The sequence below is a fragment of the Oreochromis aureus genome, linkage group 15 (genome assembly GCF_013358895.1).
Source record: "Oreochromis aureus strain Israel breed Guangdong linkage group 15, ZZ_aureus, whole genome shotgun sequence".
Lineage (NCBI taxonomy): Eukaryota > Metazoa > Chordata > Actinopteri > Cichliformes > Cichlidae > Oreochromis > Oreochromis aureus.
In genome coordinates, this window is record NC_052956.1 from 32,891,232 (window position 1) to 32,913,163 (window position 21,932).

Here is a 21,932-nt window from a genome sequence, read left to right on the forward strand (position 1 = left end):
TGACCTAACTGTAATCCTGACACTAAAACCACATTTTGAGTCTCAAAAATGCCTTCAAACTTGTGGGGACCGGGATTTTGGTCCCCATAAGGGCTGTTGGTCCCCACAAGTATGTCTAAACAGGTTCATACACACACACACACACACACACACAAAAATATATATATATTTTTACATATTCCAATTATAGTTATAGTGGACATGGACATAAAGTGTAGACTCTCAGCTTTCATTTGAGGGTATCCACATTCGAATTGAATTGATCTTTTAGGAGTTTCAGCTCGTTAACATGTGCCACCTTCTTTTTAAAAGGGATCACAAGTAATTGGCCACTGGACTGAAAAACAATTCCTTTCTTTCATGAGAAAGAAAGAAAGCACTGGTGAACTTCAGTAACGCAAAAAGACCTGGATGTCCACGGAAGACAGAACAGTGGTGGAGGATCATAGAAACAATTCCATGGTGAAGAGAAAACACAGTCGAGGCAGCGTAATGGCTTGGGCGTGCATGGCTGCCAGTGTCACAGGGACACTAGTGTTTATTGATTATGCTGACCCCGTAACTGTGTGAAAAATTGATTGCCCCCTAAACCTAATACCTGGTTGGGCCACCCTTAGCAACAACAATTTTTTTTTCTTTTCTTTTAAAAAACACCCTGTGGAGGAATTTTGGCCCACTCGTCTTTGCAGAATTCAGACACATTGGAGGGTTTTCACACATGAACCACTAGGCCAGTCTTAATTTTGTTTTTCTTAAACCATTCAGAGGTGAACTTGCTGGTGTGTTTTCTATCATTGTCCTGCTACAGAACCCAAGTGCGCTTCAGCTTGAGGTCACAAACAGATGGCCAGTCATTCTTCTTCACAATGTTTTGGTAGACAGCAGAATTCATGTTCCATCTACCATTAGTTCATTTGTTCCTTTTGCTTAGGCATAGTTTCGTCTTAGAACTCTGCCATGCTGTCAGTTTTTTCCCCAGTTTTTCCCTGTCTTACGGTGGAGCTATGAACACTGACTGTAACTGAGGCAAGTGAGGCCTGCAGTTCTTTAAATGTTGTTCTGAGGTATTTTGTGGCCTCTTAGATGAGTCATTGCTACACCCATTTGTGGATAATGGCTCTCACTGTGGTTCACTGGAGTCCCTCAGTTTTAGACATGGCTTTATAACTTTTTCCAGACTGAGAGATCTCAGTTACTGTATTTCTCACTTATTCCTGAGTTTCCTTGGATCGCGACATGATGTCTGGCTTTTGAGGATATTTTCACCTACTACACTTTGTCAGGCAGGTTCTATTTAAGTGATTTCTTGAATGAGAACAGGTGTGGCAGTAATCAGGCCTGGGTGTGGGTAGAGAAACTGAACTCAGTTTTTCAAAGATGTGATACAATATTCACACAGAGCCATGTAGATTTGGATTTTTTTTTTCCCCTTAATAATAAACAGCGGCATTTTGTGTTTCCGTGTGTGCATATATATAGCTTTTTTTTGTTTTGTTTTTTAAAGGGAAAAGCAGGACCTACCTGCACTTGTTGAGCCAATTCCAGCTGTGAGTACAGAACGACACATAATCTTGGCAGCATACTTCAGGAACTGAGACTTCCCTGTACCTGGGTCACCAACCAGCAACATATGACACTCGCCTAGAAGGAGCAAATCATGAATACACACATTTCACAGAGGGCCATTTGTAAAACACAAAAAACAACATAAAGGCATTGATTTGTCAGAGTTTACATTCTGTCACAAGACGGTCACAATTTTAATTTTTATGAAGCTATTGAAGGGCCTCTCTCTGTGGCCCTCCTGTGGGTGGTGAGCCCACAGGTGGCCTCAGAATCTCATCATTGCTTTTTGAGGAGGATGTGATTCTCTTGACTTCATCAGGTGGGGAACTTCAAGCTCACACTGGAGCAGTATGCAGCCGAGTGTGAAGCACCGAGAATGAGAGTTAGCAACTCCAAGTCTAAGACCAACGTTCTCAGTCGGCAAAAGGTGGAGTGCCGATTCCAGGACATGGATGAGTTATTGCCCCAAGTGGAGGAGTTCAAGTATCTGTTGTTCACGAGTGAGAGGACAGGGGAGTGTGAGACTGACAGACTGATTGGAGAGGTGTCTGCAGTGATACGGATGCTATACCAATCAGTTGTAGACAAAAGAGACCTGAGCATAAAACGAAAGCAGCCCATTTACCAGTCTCTGGGGAGTGACCAAAAGAATGAGGTTCCAGACACAAGCAGTAGAAATGAGTTTACTGCAAAGCGTAGCGGGGCTCTCCCCTGGAGATAGGGTGAGGAGTTTGGTCATTCGAGAGGGACTCAAAAGGAGGTGGTTCTTCTGACATCTGACTAGGATACCTCATGGACTTCTCCTAGGTGAAGTATTCCAGTTGTCTTACCAGGAGAAGGCCCAGGGTTTGGAATGTCTCAGTGTCCCCTCGGATGAGCTAGAGGAGGTGGCTGGGGTAAGGGAAGTTTCAGTTTTTCTGCTCCAGCCACAACCAGAACTTAGATGAGCGGCAGAAATTGGATTGATGGTTGGTTCAAAAGAAAATGAACTGCAAAGGGCCAGATTCCACTTCAAAGGCACAGCTTAGAAATGTTCAAAGTTTAATTACTGGTTTGTAGGAGTCATTCTTTGCAGATATTTAAGAATATTGATATGTATTATTTAAAAATTAAAAAAGAAAATAGAAAAATCACATACCCCTAATTTTGGTCCCAGAAGAATCTATTCTCTGAACTCCCCCAGCCAAAACCATGGCCACTGCCAGTTTAATTACATACATGCCAAAAACCTGTGGACACAGGCTCAATAAGATATGGTTCCTACCTACAAATAAGAGAGAGGGAAACAAAATAAATGGATATAGAGCAAGATACACAAAATAATAGTCTTACACAGTAAATTATACATACCAGCTATAGGATTATGTTTGTAGCTATTCCAGAATTCTTCAAATTCTTCCTGAGCATCCTTTACAAGCTGTCCAGCAGCAGCCTGCTGGTTGTTTACCTCTATGTTGTTAGCTTTGAGGACCAACTCCACATCACAAAGTCCGCCATCATAAAAGGGTTTCCAGCGCAGACACATCACTCCATAAACAGTGACATCATCTCCTGGGAGCATACAGTCCAAAAGCCAATACATAAGATAAATTAATTATTAAAATTTTATTTTCAGTTCTGATTTTGGCAAAGTAATCATAATACAACTACCTTTGTTGCATCATTTTTCACTGCAAACATCTATTATGAGTTAGAAAACAGCACTGATACATTTCCAGCACTGATGTGGATTCCCAATGACAAACTCATGTTTGCTTTGCTACTCATTTTAAACTCAACTTGCCTCGAGCCACAAACTGTAAGATATCAGGAGAAGCGTATCTGGACAGTTCTTAAATATTAATGTTTCTTACCAGATTTACAACTGTCGACGAGGTCATTCTCCAGAACTACCAGTAAAGAACGAGGAATACTGCCCACTGAAAGTTTCTGCACCTGTTGTAAGATGGGTACAATTCGATAAAAATGACATATTTTACGCACTCAGCAAGTGAAGTTTTATTTAGTCGCATAAAACAACAATTTAACGCTTTAATTATGTTTAGAATTTTTTAAAATCAATACATAAATTAATTAAATAAAATCAAGAAGCTCATGTTTAAAAGCCTAACCTGCTCTTGAATTTTGATCTCCTGGTAATCCCTGCAAGCAGCAGGCTCAGATCCTTCAGACAGACAAGTGAATTTATATGAGTTACAGCTATCAGGGTTAGGGCAGACTACGGGTGGGACAAACGTGTAGAATTGCTCAAATTCTGCCTGCACTGTGAAAACATGACGACACTTTGTGCACATGTAATCACGCTCATATTCCAGAACCTACGAGAGGAGGAAAAAGACACGACTGTCAGTAAAACTCAAAGAGAACAAACTGGACCTGCGTATGGCTCTGCTCCTTGTCCAAACACCACCTCAAACACCACCTCAAAGTTTACAAAGTGACTTTTTGTGTCTCGTTGAATTTTAACTTGCATTCAATTTATTAATCGAACAACTGTTTCAACAGTTAACCTTAACTGTAGAAGGTTTGTTAGACATTATGAAACATATTTCTAATATCTAATATATAACTAATAATGGTCATGAATAAGAATAAAAACAGGAAGTTGTCTGTGGGGAGGTGTGGTTTTGGCTAAGCTGCAGAGGAGGGATGGAGCAGTGGGTTTAGGGTGTGACGTCAGGGGAGGCTAACCCACACAGCTGTTCTCAATCACCTGGTCATGCCTTTCCCATTTCAGTAGTTCACCAAACCCTTGGTGGACACTGACCCCCTGTTGGGGCAGTGTGTGGGGATGCATTCACAACCAGTAATGGTGTGTAGTGTCTACACTGCACTAAGCGGTGACGTGGGGTCATCGAACGCTGACTCTGGGCTGGAGGTGACGGCAGGGCCTTCTTTTGATGCCTCATCAGCTAAAGAAATTCCCTCCATGGAAGATTTCCTACTAAAGCAGTCTTATGATGACACTATATGCTAGGCCTTTGACCAAGTGATAAAAAATGATGGTCACATGTTGCACCCTGACCTACCCAAAAAGATGGGTTGTATCAACTGGGTCCTTTCACAAATATTTAAACATTGACACGATGTGTCAATGTTTGAATGTCTAAATCACTACTCCACTATTAGTTGATAGCTTATATGTATACTGCTCATGTTTTTTGCAGTGTTGGAAGCAGCATTCAGTTTAATTGAATAGCACATGTACATATATGAAATGCTGTTACCTTGGCAATACTGGTACGTATTACAGTACCAGTTACAGACAAAAAGTGTCCTACATCTCTAGTCCTAGGAATTGTATCTCTTGTCAGCTCTGGGCATACTGGCAGACCTGGACACAGGAGAAAAAAGTAATGTGAAGTGACTCGAACAAGCAACAGTGACAAGCAACAACGCTCGAAAACCCTCAAATGTGGCTGTATTACAACAATTCTGCAAAGATGAGTGGGCCAAAATTCATCTACAGTGGTGTAGATGCCAGTCGACACAAATGCCTGATTGTAATTGTTGTTGCTAAGGGGGGCCCAACAAGTTATTAGGTTTAGGGAGCAATAACTTTCTCAAACAGGGCCCTTAATGATAAACACCGTCATTTAGAAACTTCACTTTTACATTTGTTTGGTGATCTGAAACATTTAAGTGTGACAAACATACAAAAAAAAAAAAAAAAAAAAGGAAATCAGTCAAGGCATGTAATATTCACTACTTTTAAGATTAGGTTTTCCTTTTTGGACAGAGCTTAAAGTTAGGCCTTTATCGGGTGACCTTGTAGCTACTCTTAGTTATGCTGCAATAGGCTTAGGCTCCTGGGGCTTCCCATGATGCACTGAGCATTTCTCCTTCTCACACCCTTTTCACTCAGAAAGACCCCGAAACGGTCACAGTAGATGGCTGCCCCTCTCTGAGCCTGGTACCACAGACGAGGGGCCAGAAAGCTGAAGGCTCTAACTCCCATACTACTTTTAAAATGGACATGAAACACTACAAGTATAAAGGGTAATTTACACCCTGGAGCCCTGCACTCAAAAACTGACACTGATGTAACACTGTCTGTGAACCTGGATTTAAGAAAGAAATGCTGATAGAACATGTTTAGTGCCATCTTGTGTAAGTACAGAACATGACGTGACCAGCTTGGTTGGTTGTGGTCAATAGACTTTAGTCTAACATTAGTTTATGTTAGCTAACTAGTGACAGAGCCGATAACTCAGTAGAAAATAAGACTAAAAATAAGGAGCCACCTAAGAGAGGGTCAATTTTGTACTGCCCTTGGCTGTAGCAATGAGTTTTATCTTAGGAAACCAAGGATCTACTGTCCACTTTCACTGCTTGTCTCTTAAGCAGTCAATAGTTCTTTATTGTTTGGCTAGCTGCACTAAAATGGGAAAATATAGCTGTTAGCTGTAATGTTCAGATTTATAACACTCGGTAGATCAGGCATCTCCAACTCCAGTCCTCAAGAGATACTGGCCGGCAGCTTTTATACGCATCCTTGTTCCGACACACCTGAATCAAATGAATAGCTCATTACCAGGCCTTTAACAAACTTGATGGCATGCTGAAGAGGTAAAGTAAGCCATTTGCAGGGTTCATATGCCTTTTTCAGGGTCAAATTCAAGCACTTTTTCAGCACTTTCAAGGTCCCTTTTCAAGCTTTTCCAGCACATCCCCCCGCCCCCAAAAAAAGAATGCATGTTTCAATTCGCATCACCTCAGTAAGACCATGTGAAAATTAAAACAAATCATCCTAAGTGAACTTAAACACCTTCGTTCCCCTTTTGTTAAGACATAGAAAAACGCACCACACAAAAATACTGCAAAAGGAAACGGTCGCCTTATATGCAAATAGTGTATAAACTCAAAATGCACATTTCACTTAAAAATAAAGATGTGAAAATGTGAACAAATCAGCTTCTTAGAGATATTCTTCTCCTGTTGAAAAAAAAAAAAAAGGAAAGAAATAAGTCTTCTCATCAGCTATTGATGCTTCTTTCCTGTGTGACAAAAAATAGGAGACAGATGTTTGTTTGTTTGTTTGTTTGTTTGTTTGGGAATTAACTTAAGTTTTTTAAGTTAATTCCCAATAAAACTGTTTTATTGCTAACTACATTGCTGTCTGTATTACTGCTGAAGTCCTAAATGATCACCTTTAAAGTGTTTGTGCTAATAACATCATGTACAGTCAGACGGGCATGGAGAACAGCACTGACTGGAAGAGGCTTTGAACAGATCACAGTTCAATTCAACATATGAGACTTTAAGAATGCACAAGCATCTACTTAAAATCTATTTAATTTATCATCTGTGATATTATTATGTAAAATTCAAATGTATTTTGTTCATCTCCCTTAAATAAACAGGCAGCCTTATAGTATGAAATATTCATATACAAATACACATATAAATGTGTGTACTGTCTCAGTGGCTGATAGTACCCCACAGGCCTCAGTGTGAGCTTGAAGACATTTATAATGTTTAAGTAGTTTAATGTGTAGGTGCTGACAATAAACACGTTTTGAATGAAAGCCGGGGAACTTCGGTAGCACAGAAACAAGTGGCTATTCTTTGTGACCATATGGATCGGTCCCTCATATTACCATTATTTCACCCAAAGGCACCAAGTTAATACTCAAAAGAGCTGCGGCAATACACACAAATATAAACAGTACTTGGTGACAACTTTGCTTTTAGCCTTTAACCCTGTGGTGTCCAGGGTATAATTGGCCGTTTTTGACTACTTTTGATTTGGCCTTTATATTTCACCTTTAAAAAACTGTTTATCTTGCCAGTCTGTTATTTTCTCATTTTGACATACTGTATCAGCACAATTTATCTAAATTCAGACAAAATTTAAAATACGAGTAGAAAGTGATATTTTTGACTGTAAAAACCACAAGCATGTTTAACGAATCATTTTCATAACTTGAAATGCAAATAGAAATTGTACATTTTTTTTTAAAATATGCACAAGTTTTGCAAACAACAAAGTTATATGGTACTATTCACCTAAAAATGCAGCCAAGGCTCAGACATTTTTTATATAACCATTTAAAACTATTTACAGAACAATCAGGTGTTCTGCATCAAATAAGAAGGCACACAAATTATTTATGCAACTCCAAAAAATAGTTTGTGTCCACTATAACACAGAGGAGAACAGCACAGGGATGAATCCTGCAGGTCTGACAGCAGGTGTATCACTCCTGTTTTCCATGTGGAGACAGCGTTTATACTGCAATCTGCCTTTGGTGGCTTTTTTGCAGCAACTGTGACATTCACTAGTAGAACTGACACACAAAACAAAACAACGACTACACTACACACTAACTACACAAGACAACACACTAACTTGAGACTCCAAACACGGTAAACGTCACAAATCTCTCACGTATCAAAACTCTCTCTCTTTCGCTCACTCCTAAAACTGCCCCCTCTCCCCAAACAACCAAATGCCACATGTTGCCGTATCATTTTTTGATTGGTCGACATGGTACATTTTTCCACCAATAGGGAAGGAGTGTTTTTTCTTTTTCTTTTTTCACTCACAAGCAAAGCGTGTTTGCTAGCGCGCTCCTTAGAAAACGTCGTTTTAACTGTTTCTTCCCGGAGTAAACACCACTGTTTTATTAAAAAACAAACAAACAAACAAAAACAAACATCGGTTTTACGTGGCCTATCAACACAATTTAAAAACTGGTATATAGTTTGAAGTCCGCACGTTGGACCCAAGTTGAAATGGAGACTCTGGGTCCGTCGACCCCAGAGAGTTAATCAGAAAGCCTTAAGTTGGCTAGTTATGTATCGGGCTAATGTTTAAAGCTTTCACTTGAGTAAATTAACTCATATTACTGCTAAGTAATGTTAGCTAAGTTCACAGCAAATTCCATAATAGCGCTGCCATACTGCATCACACTCAGTGCATTTCAATCATTTCTCCAGCGAGTTTGATAGCTAGCAAAATAATAATCATAATCATAAGGATTTCAAGCACCCATACGAACCCTGCATTTGATTGATTCAGCTGTGTTGGAGTAGGGATGCATCTAAAAGCTGCAGACAGTAGCTCTCAAGGACTGGAGTTGGACACCCCTGCATTAGATATATACATATAATACAAATACATAATTCCAGTTTTGGTTATATGGACAGTTATACCGATATAACTGTGGGCACTTGGACTTTGAGCTTAAGGCAACAACTAACGCACAGCTGCATGCTGAAATCTGGGAACTAAGGTTAAAAACATTTGGGTGTCATTCTCTAATATATTTTTCTGTGTGACGGCATAACCATGTTTCCAATAGTTGGAATTCTGTTTCCAATTTGGTATTCTGTGTAAAATTTTGATCTCTGCCAAGAAGGTTATATTTTCAGTACCATTTGCTCCATGTGTGCCTCTGAACACAGTAGCTCAAAAAGCTTTGAATGAATTCGAATAAAACTTTGCAGGAGTACAGAGTGGGGTCAATGCGTTAAAATGTAGTTTGCATTTACCAACGTCTTCAAGGTCAATTATTGGTCGAAAAAGTACTGTGCCGAAAAAAGATTTGAAATAACTGTGACCTCTCCTTCAAGGTCAAACTGATCTAAATGTCAAAGTGATAATAAGCCTATATTGGACTCTCAGATTCTTACTGCCACTGTTTGCATTGACAACATATAAACAATTAGAAAACGATATATGGAGATTCAAGGTCAAATAGGGTCAAACTGGCAATATTTAGAAAATGATATTAGTATATGAGGATTCTAAATATCACATTATAGTTTGCAACCAAATATGTCAAATTTGACCTCACCTTTACATTTCAGAAACAAAATAAAAGGAACATATACAAACTAAAACTGGAACTTAATACTGCCCAAAGAGATTGAGCAACCAAGGCAGAGATTTCTACTCAGAGTGCTTCTTGTTTTTAACATAACATTAACATAAAATATTTTATATTAATAGAAATTTAATTTTAATGCACCTACTAAATTATCAAACTGGGAAATTTTGTTTTGTTATCTTTTTTTAAATATACATTTCTGATTAAGCACTCAAACTCTGGGACAAAGAAAGGCAACTATTCCTAGTTAATTAAAATAACAGTTTATCTAGTTAAATATTTTAAAAATCAGACTGATAAAGGCTTTTTCTTAGCTTCCTGAAAACTATAATAATAAACTGCTTTTAAATGTAATCAATTGAATCAATGAAGTTAATATATAGTTTACTTGGTCACCATCTTTAAAAAAAAAAAAAAAACTGCTTTTGACATTATGTGCCCAGACTTACAGCATAGATTTATATTTAGGCTTGATGGCATTTTGGTTGATATAGTCCAGTCCTGCTCACAATTCAAACTGAGAGCTGTAACTTGTATAACTGCATGACTAACCTGTGATGCGAGCATGAAGAGTGTGGACCAATCTCTGTTCTTGTTTTCTTTGCCCTTCGTTATGTTTGAGTGAGCTGTCGTCTGTTACCGCTTTGGCTTTTCTGTTTAATACTTTATCAAATATAGCCAGGACATCAGTGGGATATGCATTGAAATAGTCCCCAATCTGTGGGAAGACAGTACAATCAACATGACATTAGTGCAAATCCACATTACATAATGAAGTGTAAGTATGCCAAAATAACAAATGGAGTGATTGGATAAGAAATACTTAGAGGCTAAATATTCAAGAACGAAAAACAATGGTGTTTCAAAATGAACTGCTCACTGGATTCCAATTTAGAAAATTAAGTTTTTAATAGTTTAACTGCATCTGTTAAAAAATAAATAAATATTTTAAGAAAATGTTTTTTCTTAAATGCAAAAATAAAAAACCCCAAGTACAGAAATGCCTACTAAGCCATAAAATAAGATACTGTTTTGTCTTTTTACCAGATGGAGCATCATTGTTGAGAAACATAAATCTGATCATCTGGGCCTGATCATTTTGTTAACATGTTATTGTTAGTTCTATTAAAGTATAACTTGCATAGTTAATTTTCAATTAACTATGCAAAGATTTAATTCATAAATTTTAAAAGATATTTAATTTCGTTTTGATCCTCTGTAAAACCATACCTCCTTTATTAGGATATGGGATAGTAACATTTAATGTTTCAGTGTATCCAGTTTAAAGTGGATACATTGAATATCCAATATATTAATTCTTCCCTGATAACAGACTGTTTAGACTCTTCGCCCCCATCCTACCCACCCCCATCCTGGACTCCAAACGCCTTCGAACGCTTATCTCCAAGGCCGTGGTCAGACAGCAGGTCTAGGCCCAGCACTGGATTAATAGCGCTTGGCGAGATGGCTGTCTACATCGGCTCACCTCTCACCCACTTATCCCACCGTTGCTTGTCATGTGCTTCATGGTTTTGTGATGTCAAGATGTATGTGCTCTCTGTGCAAAGGAGTTTTTTTTGTTTTCTGTTCTCATGCTGACCTCCCACAAGGAGCCCAGTATGAGTAGACATCTCTTTTTTCCCCTCCTCTATTTGCCCAATGTATTGTAGAGGTTTGTTTGATAAACAGCAATGATAATAATTAACTAATAATTAACCACTCTGTGCCTTAAGTCCCAAAAGGATTAATCTCTTGTCTCATGTCCAACACTGTTGCATTTTACTGGTATATTCTTTACAGATTTTTTTTCCATTGGACTGGAGCAGTCGGTATTCCTAGGGATGATTTTTGTGTATAAAAAGGTTCATGACCTGCAGAAGACCCCTTTTATATGAGCGTTCACAGAGGCTAACCCAGAAAGTCTTGCTTAACAGAAAAAAATTATCCCCACTGTCGATATACCCTAACTAAGACAAATAAAACTTGTCTGTGTCAAACTTTGTTTGATGTGAAACATTTAAAAGTGACAAATGTGCAAAAAAAGAAGAAGAAATCAGGAAGCAAATAGTTTTTCACAGCACTGTATGTGGGTTCTTCTTAGTATGAGAAAGATTTACCCTGCATTTGTTGATGGCATGATGAACTGTACTCACAAATAGTGTTTTCTGGCAGTGTTCCCAAGCACATGCCGACAGTGCAGGGCCACCTGAAGGCCAAAAGATCACAAGCTTCCAGACTTGTCACACAAAGACTTCTCCTGGTCCTCAGAATTATTTCATATTATGAACTGAGATATAAAAAGTCTATATTCCACAATTTGTAGACATAGTGTTTGGCAGATGAATGGTGAAACCCTGCCCATGTTTATTTCTGAGAAACATTAGCTCTCTAAGCTCTTTTTAAACCTAATCATCTTACTGACCTGTTGACAATGAATCGAATTAGTTGCAAAATGTTTTATGATTTCTTCACTTTAGTATCACTTACTTTTCCAGCCTTTTCTTCTACAGTTCCCAACTTAAAATGTTACATTTGGTAGGTTTAAACATTTGATATGTTTTTGAGGTGCTATTGTGAATAAATGTGGGTTCGAGAATCAGAAATCATTGCCATCTGTGTTATTTAAACTTTATACCCCAAAGCCCATCATTTTAGGAACTGGGATTGTAATAATACTATTCTGAGTTTAACCATGACACATGACTTTTTTTAAATAGACATCCAAATCTCAAGGGGCTTACTTTACCTATATTCCAAACACAGAAACCTGTGTTAAAATTACCTCCATATTAGCCTCAAACAATGTCATGGCATTAACCACTAGAGGGCGATGAGTGTCTTCATTATCTTCAGTCTCTTCAATAAGTTGGAGAATGTCATTGTGATGATGATTTGTCAGATAGGTTTCAAACACCCGATCAATCAGTGCCTCCTGTTCCGGGCTTATCAACATGATGCAACAATTTGAAACCCTGCAAGAACATAAACAATGAGACTGAAGTTTATAAAGACTTTTACACACACGTTGTGTGCTAGACTTGGATATGGAAAATTCCATATCCATGTGCATTCACAGTTAAAAATCTTTCTTTCTGTGTGCTCAGCAATCAAACAAAGATGTTAAGCTGCTGGCTAGCTGCACACAAAAGACATGGAATACAAACGTGGACAGGTCTATTGGCTGCAGAGTGGCCCACTCTCAATATTAATATTAATATTAAAAACCCGTAACATTAGAAAACATGATTAGGTTAAACACATAATTGCAACACAGCTATTGCACAGTTAAAGAAGCCGTGATTAAGTGTGTGTGAGAGGAAATCAATACAATTCAAGGGCAATACTGCTCTATTAGAAGTTCTCAACTTTGTTCTAATTGCCTAAAACTGCGCGACAAAGCAACAAATAATGTTCCCATGTATTCCCGGTGCTCATCAGGCAAAGACAGAGATTTTAACTACAGACACTCCTAAAGTCTGCCCGAGAGTTACTAAAGGCACTTATTCGTAATTCTTATGAACACTTACGAGCTTACATTACATAGTAGCTTAACTCTGATAGGCCTTATATAAACATCCAATACATTTCAATCCAATAACAGACTTTACCAGTCAGCCTACTAAGATGCAGTTTGACATGTTGATATGTGTTTGGATTAGTACACATCAGTCACATTGATCAGTACTGTTCGGTACTATACATTTCAAACAAAAATACCACTTTATATGTTATCTACTAGCGTAAACACCCTGCATACTAAAAGTTGTATAACAAGTTTTTCCCGCTAAAAATTACGTTAATATCCTGTCTCGCTGTAAGAATATAAAGACTCACATACCTATTGTCAGACACACGAACATTTTCTAATAAGAAACCCACTTGTACAGCCACAGCGACTTGTGTTGCGCGGGCTTACAGCTGTCTTCTTCTACGTCTAAACTGGCTTTTGCTTCTTCTTCTTCTTGTTTGTAAACGGTTGGCAAACAACGAAAGAGTCTGTCATTGCCGCCAACTGGTATGGAGTGTGTATCGGCATATTCTCAGGCAGGATTCAGTCTTGGAGTTTGGAACGGTGCATATGTAGATCCACGAGTGCCAAAAGGATAAATAAATCATTACACAGTTAATTTAATATCTCATTTATTAATGATGAAGTTAGATTTGTTGTTTGCCGATTTGATTAGTGGTCATTTCTCAATACCCCCAGCCCATTTGGACTTAATGGAACCCAGACTGTAAGTAATCTTTTTCTAAGCAACAATTTTGTGTTGTAAACTTCAACCATCTGGTCGATCAGGTGAAATGAACCCTATATGCAAAAGTGCTTTTTCGGAGATGTTGTTTCCGATGTTTGTTCCCACTAGTCTAACAGCCAGCTTAAAGGACATTTTTAATGTTGGGCTCATTATCTGACTGCTATTGAGCTCATAGTGATGACATGAGTAAGTGACATTATTTAAGGAAAGTCACTGATTACAGTAATTTGGAATAAACGCATGGGATGATCCATGATTTGGAGCACATTATAGCAATAGTAGTGGGTTGAATGACTTGAAAGAACAAGGGGGGAAAAAAGAAACTGCATATGACACTTGTCTTTGTATTGCTGAATACTTTATTACTCTTTTGATCTACAGTTGTTTGCAATTGTGAAGTTTGATGTAGCTTACAGATTTGTCTTCTAGGATACAGGCTCCAAGCGGAGCTGGAAGGTGAACAACTTTAACGTGAAAATCACTGGCTAATGTTTTTCTTATGACAGGGTTACAGACTTGGAGTACAGCTGCTCCGAGGGACAAGCCCTGGGAATCTTCAAGAGAGAATGTGCAACTTTCTTGTGTATGTCTAATTGTGTGAAGCTGACACATGGACCTGATAACAGCATCCCAAGGTATGGTGTATAAGCTGATTGGTGAGACGTGTTGCACATTTATCCCAGACGGATATTCCACAGGCGGCGACATCTATAAGGCCCTGCAGAATCTAACAGCACTCCAGAAGTATGTGACCAATCACACGCCAGGAGCCTCAACACAGAATTGGCTCACATGGCTGACTTCTGGACCCTGGTGGCATATGCTACTGAAGATCTTGACCCCAGTATTTGTTTTTTTACTCTCTATGTTTGTTGTGGTGACCTGTATTCTCCCTTGCATTAAGAGCATGATACAAAGGATGGTGACTAATACCTTTATCTACTACGCATTAGCCCAGGAAGACCCAGAGAAGGGCATGAAAGATTGTGTTCAAATGAAGTAAGCATTGAAAATGCACCTGCAAGTGATGCTGTACTGATAGTTGACAACACAAGCTTTTAAAATGTCAAACAGGAGGGAATAATGTTAGGTTTAATGTATGTGTTGTAGGTTGCCATTTAAAAAGCTAGAATGCTTCTGTTTGCGCTCTATGTAACCCACACATATGAGTACGTGCACGACCTCGATAAGGGGAACAGCCTTGAGAAAGAACAGATTCTACCGACAATATCCTGGGAGAGCTGCACTCCCATCATAAAACCACACACATTGTATAACCATGCTTGCTCAGCACAATCACACTTTGTAACCAGTTATAGTAATTTCTCATAGGTAATACAACAACAAGCTTTATGAATATTCATGTGTGTAACCAATAAAAACAACCTGCAGGGGGAAAGCAAGTTGAAGTGGGTTGGAGACAACTGCTTCCCTCTCGCAAGTGAAAACTTGAGCTCTGTGTGACCCCGTTCCTGAGTGAGTTTCTGTTTATCCAGCAGTATCAGGGGTAAAACTCTGACAAGTAGTGTGTCACACAAACAGCAAATATTGTCAAAAAAAGTAAGAAAACATGGGGGTGCTTTGATTCATTTTGGGGCTGCTTCAGCACCCCGGAAAATGGGCTAAAAAACACAAAAAGTAATCACTGAAAAGTCCACAATACCTGAAGTTTTTAATAGTTTCTGCAGCTGAAAGTAGCCGTTTAAACAGTTTAAATCTTAATGTTAGTGTTGGAGCTATTTGTTCTTGATTTTTATTATTTTGAAATTTGTTAAAGTTTGTTGTTGGTTTCCCAAACTGGATAAATAAACCATAAAACGCGACTTTCAAGTTTGGACAGTCGACTTCTTTTGCCTGCGTACAAGATCTTATCTCAGTGCAGCAGTGCCTTGTGGATTTTTAATTGTTGGACCTTTGGTTGGTCAAACTAACGGAATCACCACTACATAAAGTAAAAACTCTTGCCCGTGGACCAGAAGGAATAATCCTTCATTAATGGATATGTTGGATATATAGATTTCATGGATCACCATCGAACAAAAGTTATTAGATCGTCTTTGGAGTAATCCAGAAGGAGTTGCTGCTTGAGGCTTGGATCAACACGTCACTCATTGATCAAAACTGGTGAGTGATAATATTGTTTAGGCCGTAAAGGAAAACGGTGAAGCTATTGGAGTTTAAAGACATTATTTCAGTACAAGGACTGATGAACTGAGTTTTGATGTGCTAAACTGGTGCGTAATTGGATCGCTAATTGAAACATGCCCACGCCTGTCGTGGAAATGTTTGTTCACTGGAATCAGCAGGTAAATAGATGACATGTTTGTGCTTTATGCTGTGGATTGGCAGTGTGCTGTGCATCTTTGGAATGTTTGATATAATTCAAAAGAACGATAAAAAAAATGTCGGATAAGCGTAAACAAAAGGATGACACTCCGATGCAATTGGAGAAAAGAAGCATCAAGTTCACACCAAAAGGTTTAGATATGTATATAAAACATGTCCAGAAAAGCGGAGTTCAAAATGTAAGCAAGCCTCTAAGTCAGTGGGAAAAAAATCTCCTCCTTGGATGAAATAAATCCTGAAGACAGTATCTCTAATATCTCAGGCGTAAAGCTGCGTTCAAAAACATTTTCAAAGCAAAGCCGAATTTCATCAACATCTTCTTCGCGCATTAAAGCTGCGGCTGACAAGGCAGCGCTCATGGAGCGACTCGCTGCATTAAAGAAAAAAATTTTTTTTATTGAAGCGCAAGAGGAAAAACTGAGAAAAGGAGAAATTATCCTTGGAAACGGAGTTGGCAGCAACAAATGCAAAGCTTTGTGTCTTAAAATAAAAACTCGGTTCGGCCCCCGGTGAACGTTCTGATGGAATGAACTCTTATTTTGAAAGAGGGCACGTACAAGAAGGGTCTAGGTTAAACCCTTGTGCTGACACATTTGTTCCAATAGAAAGAGATTACTCTGGTATAAATGCTGCATCTGAATCACAGGTCTTCATACCTAAACAAAGTCAAAAACAACATCAGGTGGATGAGATGATGGTAAAAGTTGATGCTTCAGCTCAGGTGACGCAGCAAACACAGCCTCAATCTACTGAGAACCATACTAATGAGATTGTTATTATTATGTAAAAACACAATGACATCACTACTTTACTTGTAAAACAAAACTTATCTTCTGTGCTCCCAGCCAGAAACATCCCTGTGTTTGATGGAGACCCTTTACAGTATAGATCATTTATAAATGCCTTTGAAAATGGAGTGGAAGCTAAAAGTTATAGCGACTGTTTGCATTTTTTTTAGAGCAGTTCACTGGGGGGCAGCCTAAAGACTTGGTGCATAGTTGTCAGCATTTACCTCCTGAGGAGGGCTATTCCAGAGCCAAACATCTTCTTGAAGAACATTTTGGGAATGAAAATTAAATTGCCTCTGCAGATTTGGAGAAGATTATGAGTCGGGCACCTATTAAAAGTGAAGATGTGAAAGGTCTTCAGTCATTCTCTCTTTTTTGTCAAGGATTTTGAAATCTAACACAGTAAATTGTTTATATGAAGGAGTTGGATTTGCCCTCAAACATGAGAATGATTGTTATGAAACTTCCTTACAAATTGAGGGAAAAATGGAGACGAGCTAAAATGCATTGGGATAAGTTGACTTTTATCAAGGAGAGGTTGTTTCCTTGTGTTTTGGTTCTTTTAAAGTTGGTCACACAGGCAAAGACTGTAGGAGTCGTTTGGATTGTGACGTGTGTCACCAAAAGCACCCAGGGGTCCTTCATATAGAGCAAAAAGATCCAGGTGCATCCTCAGAACAAACTCAACAGATGACAAACTCTGATGTCAACTTCTCAACTGCAACCACTCAGACATGTGGGTATATTTGGCCCGGTTAAGAGGTTGATGCAGTTTTTCTATTGTTGCAGTTCAAGTTAAGAGCCAAAAGAGCAGTAGAATTGTGCAAACATATGCATTTCTGGATCCTGGACATTCAGGTACATTCTGTACAGAAACCGTGGCAAAAAGACTGAATCTAAATGGTAAAAAGACCAATATCCTTCTGAGAACAATGAGTCGAAGTAGGATTGTTAGTGCACTGTCTGTCTGGTTTGGAAGCAAAGAATTTCATGGCGTTGCCAGATGTTTTGACTCAAAAGACCATGCCAGTTTCTGCGGTGAATATTCCCATGCAAGGGGATATTGATCAGTGGCCTCACCTGTTAAACTTCACAACATTGATGCAGATGCGGAGCTACTGATAGGCACTGATGCCTCCAACGCTTTAGAGTCATGGAAGGTGATACAGTGTGGAAGGTGGACCTTATGCTGTAAAAACCAAAGTTGGCAAAGTTGTTGTGGATGTGTTACCCCTCAGAGCTGCCCAAGCATATGCTGCTCCTAGATGTAAAGACCATATGGAACTCTCTGTATTTGATGAAGGAGAGATTCTGCAAGCAGTTTCCTGCCATCCAGGCTGCAGCCATCGATCCACGGATAAGAAAGTCCATGTAAAAAGAAAGGTGAGTAGCATTGAAACAGAATGATAATATGGTTGAAAATGGACTCAGGTTTTAATTTTGTTTGTTTTATGCAACATATCTGTTGTATTTTTATTTTGTTGATGTTGCAGACTGGCTAAAATGGGCAATGATGACTTAAGAAAAGCAGAGGAGTTTGTGGTGCTCATGCGGAAGCACTACACCTCCACACTAGCAGCGACAAAAGTCCGACCTGTGGTGAGATTCTGCCCATCCTGCAAAAGCTACTGCAACACTACACCGTGCAAGAAGATGACTGTCTTCACAAGGAGCAGAACATTTGGAAAGATCTTTCCAAACGATACCAGGTACAATTGATGATTTATTTATCATAAATAAAATGACAGTTATAAATACTTAAGGATAGTCATGATGTCACATTTTCCTCCCTTTTAAAATTTTAAGGATGCTGATATCCAGAGATTCCAGGAGGAGGCCACCATCTTGGACCCCTGATTTAAATCCAAAGTGAATAAGGATGAAGTCTGGGACAGGATCAGGGAAGCAGCAGGGAAGCAGCAAACACAGAGGCAGGACCAGATGAGGTATTTCAATATGACAGTGTCTTACTTTGTAGCCAATTTCCATTGTGAGAGTGAGACCTTTAGTTTGATTCGTTTGTGTATTTGTCACTTTCTACACAAGCACCTGGAGCAAGGAGACACACAGGGAGAGTTGTTCGAAGATGAAGATGAGGATGAAAAAGACTATGCAAGTTTAGTTCATCGTGAAGTTAATTTAGATGTCATGGATTGTTCATTTTCTGCTTAACATTTTTATTATGTCTATTTAATTTCAGTAAAGCAGAAAAAAAAACTGCCTTGGAGGAACTCTTTGAAGAGGAGGACAACAGGCTGCAGTCATTCCAACAACGGCAGCCCGTTCTTTCCCTGGCCCAGAGAGTGGATCAGGAGATCCAGCTGTATAGAAACCTAACCCCCATCCCCTGCAAGGATAACGCCACCCTATGGTGGTGGAGCAAGAGAGAGACTCTGCCCCCGCTGTCAGCACTGGCTGAAAGCTTTCTGTGTGTGCAGGCATCCTCCACCCCGTCTGAGAGGTGGTTTTCCACAGCTGGAGAGACCATAAGTCCAGAAAGATCACGTATCCTTCCTGAAAAAGCAGATATGCTTATATTTCTGCAAAAGAATTTGTAATTCTCCATAGTTGATGGATGCAGAATTGCACAGTGTCATTGGACTTGAGTTGATTGTATTTTTTGCTGGCTGATGTAGTTTTATTTTTGAGTGCTCAGCTCATATATACGTTTAAAAAGGAGAGTGTAAATGTTACTGGGCATTCTTGTGTAACTGCCACAGAATAATTTATGTTATACTTTGTTATTGCTACAGAAGAATATTTATTTTATTATTATTTTACATTTACATTTTTTTTTCTGGGGACCTGTGGCACCCCATCGAGGAGCCGTAGGCTGTGGATCTCTTAAGATCTCACTGTTGGATTTGTAAGGTCATGCTAGTCTTAAATTTTGTTCAAAGATAAGATAAAAAAAAAGTTCTAAGCTAATCGACCTGTATGTTCTCCTTTTTAAAAAATAAGAATCGATGGGAGAATCAATAAAGAATCGATAAAGATTCGAATTGTTAAACAGAAACTAAAATGGAAACAGAATCGTAGAGGCATGAGAGCTGGGGATTTCCTCAAATGTAGGAGGTGGATAAATGGGCAAGACTTTCTCTACAAGTCAGAGGAGGAGTGGCCTAAACTGGATGTGGATTGCAGTGTAATTTCTGCAGATGACCCAGAGGTCAAAAAGGACCTGACAGTGAATGTCATTGTGAAGGAATCACAAAATCCTACAAACTAAACACTTCTTGTCTTGGGCAAAACTCAAAGTCTCTGTAGCCTGGTTTTTAAAGCTGAAAGAGACCTTAGTGTTGCTCGGGCAGAAAGAGGAAAGAGTTGGTTGCTGCAGATCTGAATAAGAATGATCGGGAAAGTCAGAAGCAGAAGTGTAGGCAAGAATGGTTGGAGCAGACAATACCCAGGTCCTGAATGTAATGACGCTGGTAAAATGTACAATCCTGAACTCTGGCCTGAAGAGGCTCTGGTCTGGTGTTTTTATGAACCACGCAGGCCATGGTAAGGTGGTGTCAAGCACAGTGGATCCAGCAGGGGAGATAACTGCACCTTCTGGTGCTAATGTATCAACATGAAGATGTCTCTTCGGTTATTATCTTACAACTGTCGTGGCCTGTGTTTGGGACAGAGTGCAGGGGATAAAGCTCGATGGATTGTTGTAGACAGGTGGAATGCAGAATCTGACATTTTATGTTTGCAGGAGACATGGTAGGCCAAACAGGACTTGGGAAAACTCAACTGCCTTAATGCAAGATTTTGGGAGTGGGGGAATCAACAACTGATCCCAGCACAACTATAGTCAGAAGCACAATACCAGAAGGGGTTGCTGTGCTCTGGGACAAAAAAATAGACCCTGTGATAAAGCCCATTAGACTGGATGTAGACTGGTTTATTGGTATACAATATACACAGAATAATAGCTTTATTATTCTTAATGTTTTTACTCCCTATGAATCTTTTGAAAATGAGGAGGAATACCTCAGTAGTCTGGCTTTTATTAATGCATTTATTCAAGATAATGATACTTACAGTATATACGTTGTGGGTGATTTTAATGCCTCTCAGACATCAGTTCTCAGTTTGCTAACCACTTAATCCATTTCTGTGAAAATAATAATCTTATCCTGTCTACCAAATTGTTACTGCCTGCAGATAGCTACACATACATAAGTGAAGCCTGGCATAGTACATCATGGCTGGACCATTGTATCTGTATAGCTGATGGACATGCAGCTTTAGAAATCTCATACTTAATAGTCATGTTAACTGTGTCAGACCATATACCTTTTGATTTTACTCTGAATGTGGAACCAATGCCAGCAACAACTGTAAATAATATAGCTAATATTGCTACCAGTGTAAAATTAGATTGGCCAGCGTTTAGTGGCTCAATGCGAGACTGTCTTCAACACAAAGTCACTAACAAGAATTGAGGCATGGAATGTAAGAACTTTACTCCAATGCGGGAAACTGGCCCAATTGCTGCATGAATTCAACCGGTACACAGTACCGGAACACATCAGAGGAGTAGGCATTGTCACATCCAAGAAGGCAGGGACAGATCTTGTAGGCTGGAAGCCCATCAATGACTCACAGCCCGATTTCACACAAACGTCACAAAGATCACGATCGTCCAAGTATATGCTCCGACTTAAGATGCAGAATACACTGCCAAATATACCTTCTACGACCACCTTCATGAAGCCTTACGCGAAATCCCTCACGATGACATCGTCTTGCTTATTGGAGACCTCAACGCAAAGATCAATAAAGAGCGGCTTGGTTTGGAACACTTTATCAGTCCCCACAGTTCGGCCTCTTGAGTCGCAGCCACTTCTCACGTGGCCAGCCCCCTGAACCGTTTCACCTGCTCCTGTGCTGTTGCCCTCCTGGTCATGCTTCTTGGCTTTGGACAATTGAGCAGTCAACCTTAGGGCCGGCCTCCAGAATTGTATTTTTGGACTCTGTTTTGTTTTGTTTTTGCTCGTTGCTCCGACTGCTCCAGTCGTGCTCCATGTTCCCTTTGTTTAGTGTGAAGTCCACGTCTCTGTGTTATTCTTCCTGTTTTACTTTAACATAAGACAAGGGACTGTCAGTGTGTCTAGTTTTGCTTCACCCTGGCCTCATCATGTTGATTG

General features: G+C 39.3%; 1 protein-coding gene and 1 long non-coding RNA gene across 4 annotated transcripts in view; one reads left to right on the forward strand and one right to left on the reverse strand.

Moving 5' to 3' along the window:
- mcm9 (minichromosome maintenance 9 homologous recombination repair factor) overlaps positions 1-13,328 on the reverse strand; it is a 38,633-nt gene extending 25,305 nt beyond the window's left edge. The window contains exons 1-9 of one of the 2 annotated variants that reach the window (XM_031741692.2): positions 13,240-13,324; positions 12,184-12,373; positions 9,954-10,119; positions 4,794-4,900; positions 3,678-3,884; positions 3,420-3,501; positions 2,917-3,117; positions 2,705-2,830; positions 1,522-1,641 (exon numbers count right to left, since the gene is read on the reverse strand). In XM_031741692.2, coding sequence (XP_031597552.1) covers positions 1,522-1,641; positions 2,705-2,830; positions 2,917-3,117; positions 3,420-3,501; positions 3,678-3,884; positions 4,794-4,900; positions 9,954-10,119; positions 12,184-12,354 — 1,180 coding nt within the window. In that variant the 5' untranslated portion in view covers positions 12,355-12,373; positions 13,240-13,324. Of the gene's footprint in view, positions 1-1,521; positions 1,642-2,704; positions 2,831-2,916; positions 3,118-3,419; positions 3,502-3,677; positions 3,885-4,793; positions 4,901-9,953; positions 10,120-12,183; positions 12,374-13,239 lie in introns of both variants that reach the window. The other variant, XM_039599184.1, reaches the window with a different exon arrangement.
- Positions 13,329-14,014: 686 nt separating this feature from the next.
- On the forward strand, positions 14,015-20,151 carry LOC116335690. Of its 2 annotated transcripts, XR_005608414.1 has the most exons (5): positions 14,015-15,781; positions 18,030-18,174; positions 18,285-18,500; positions 18,598-18,737; positions 18,838-20,151. It is a non-coding gene; the product is annotated as an uncharacterized LOC116335690 (long non-coding RNA). The 2 variants fall into 2 exon arrangements; XR_005608413.1 differs by having other exon boundaries at positions 14,015-18,174.
- Positions 20,152-21,932: the final 1,781 nt, after the last annotated feature.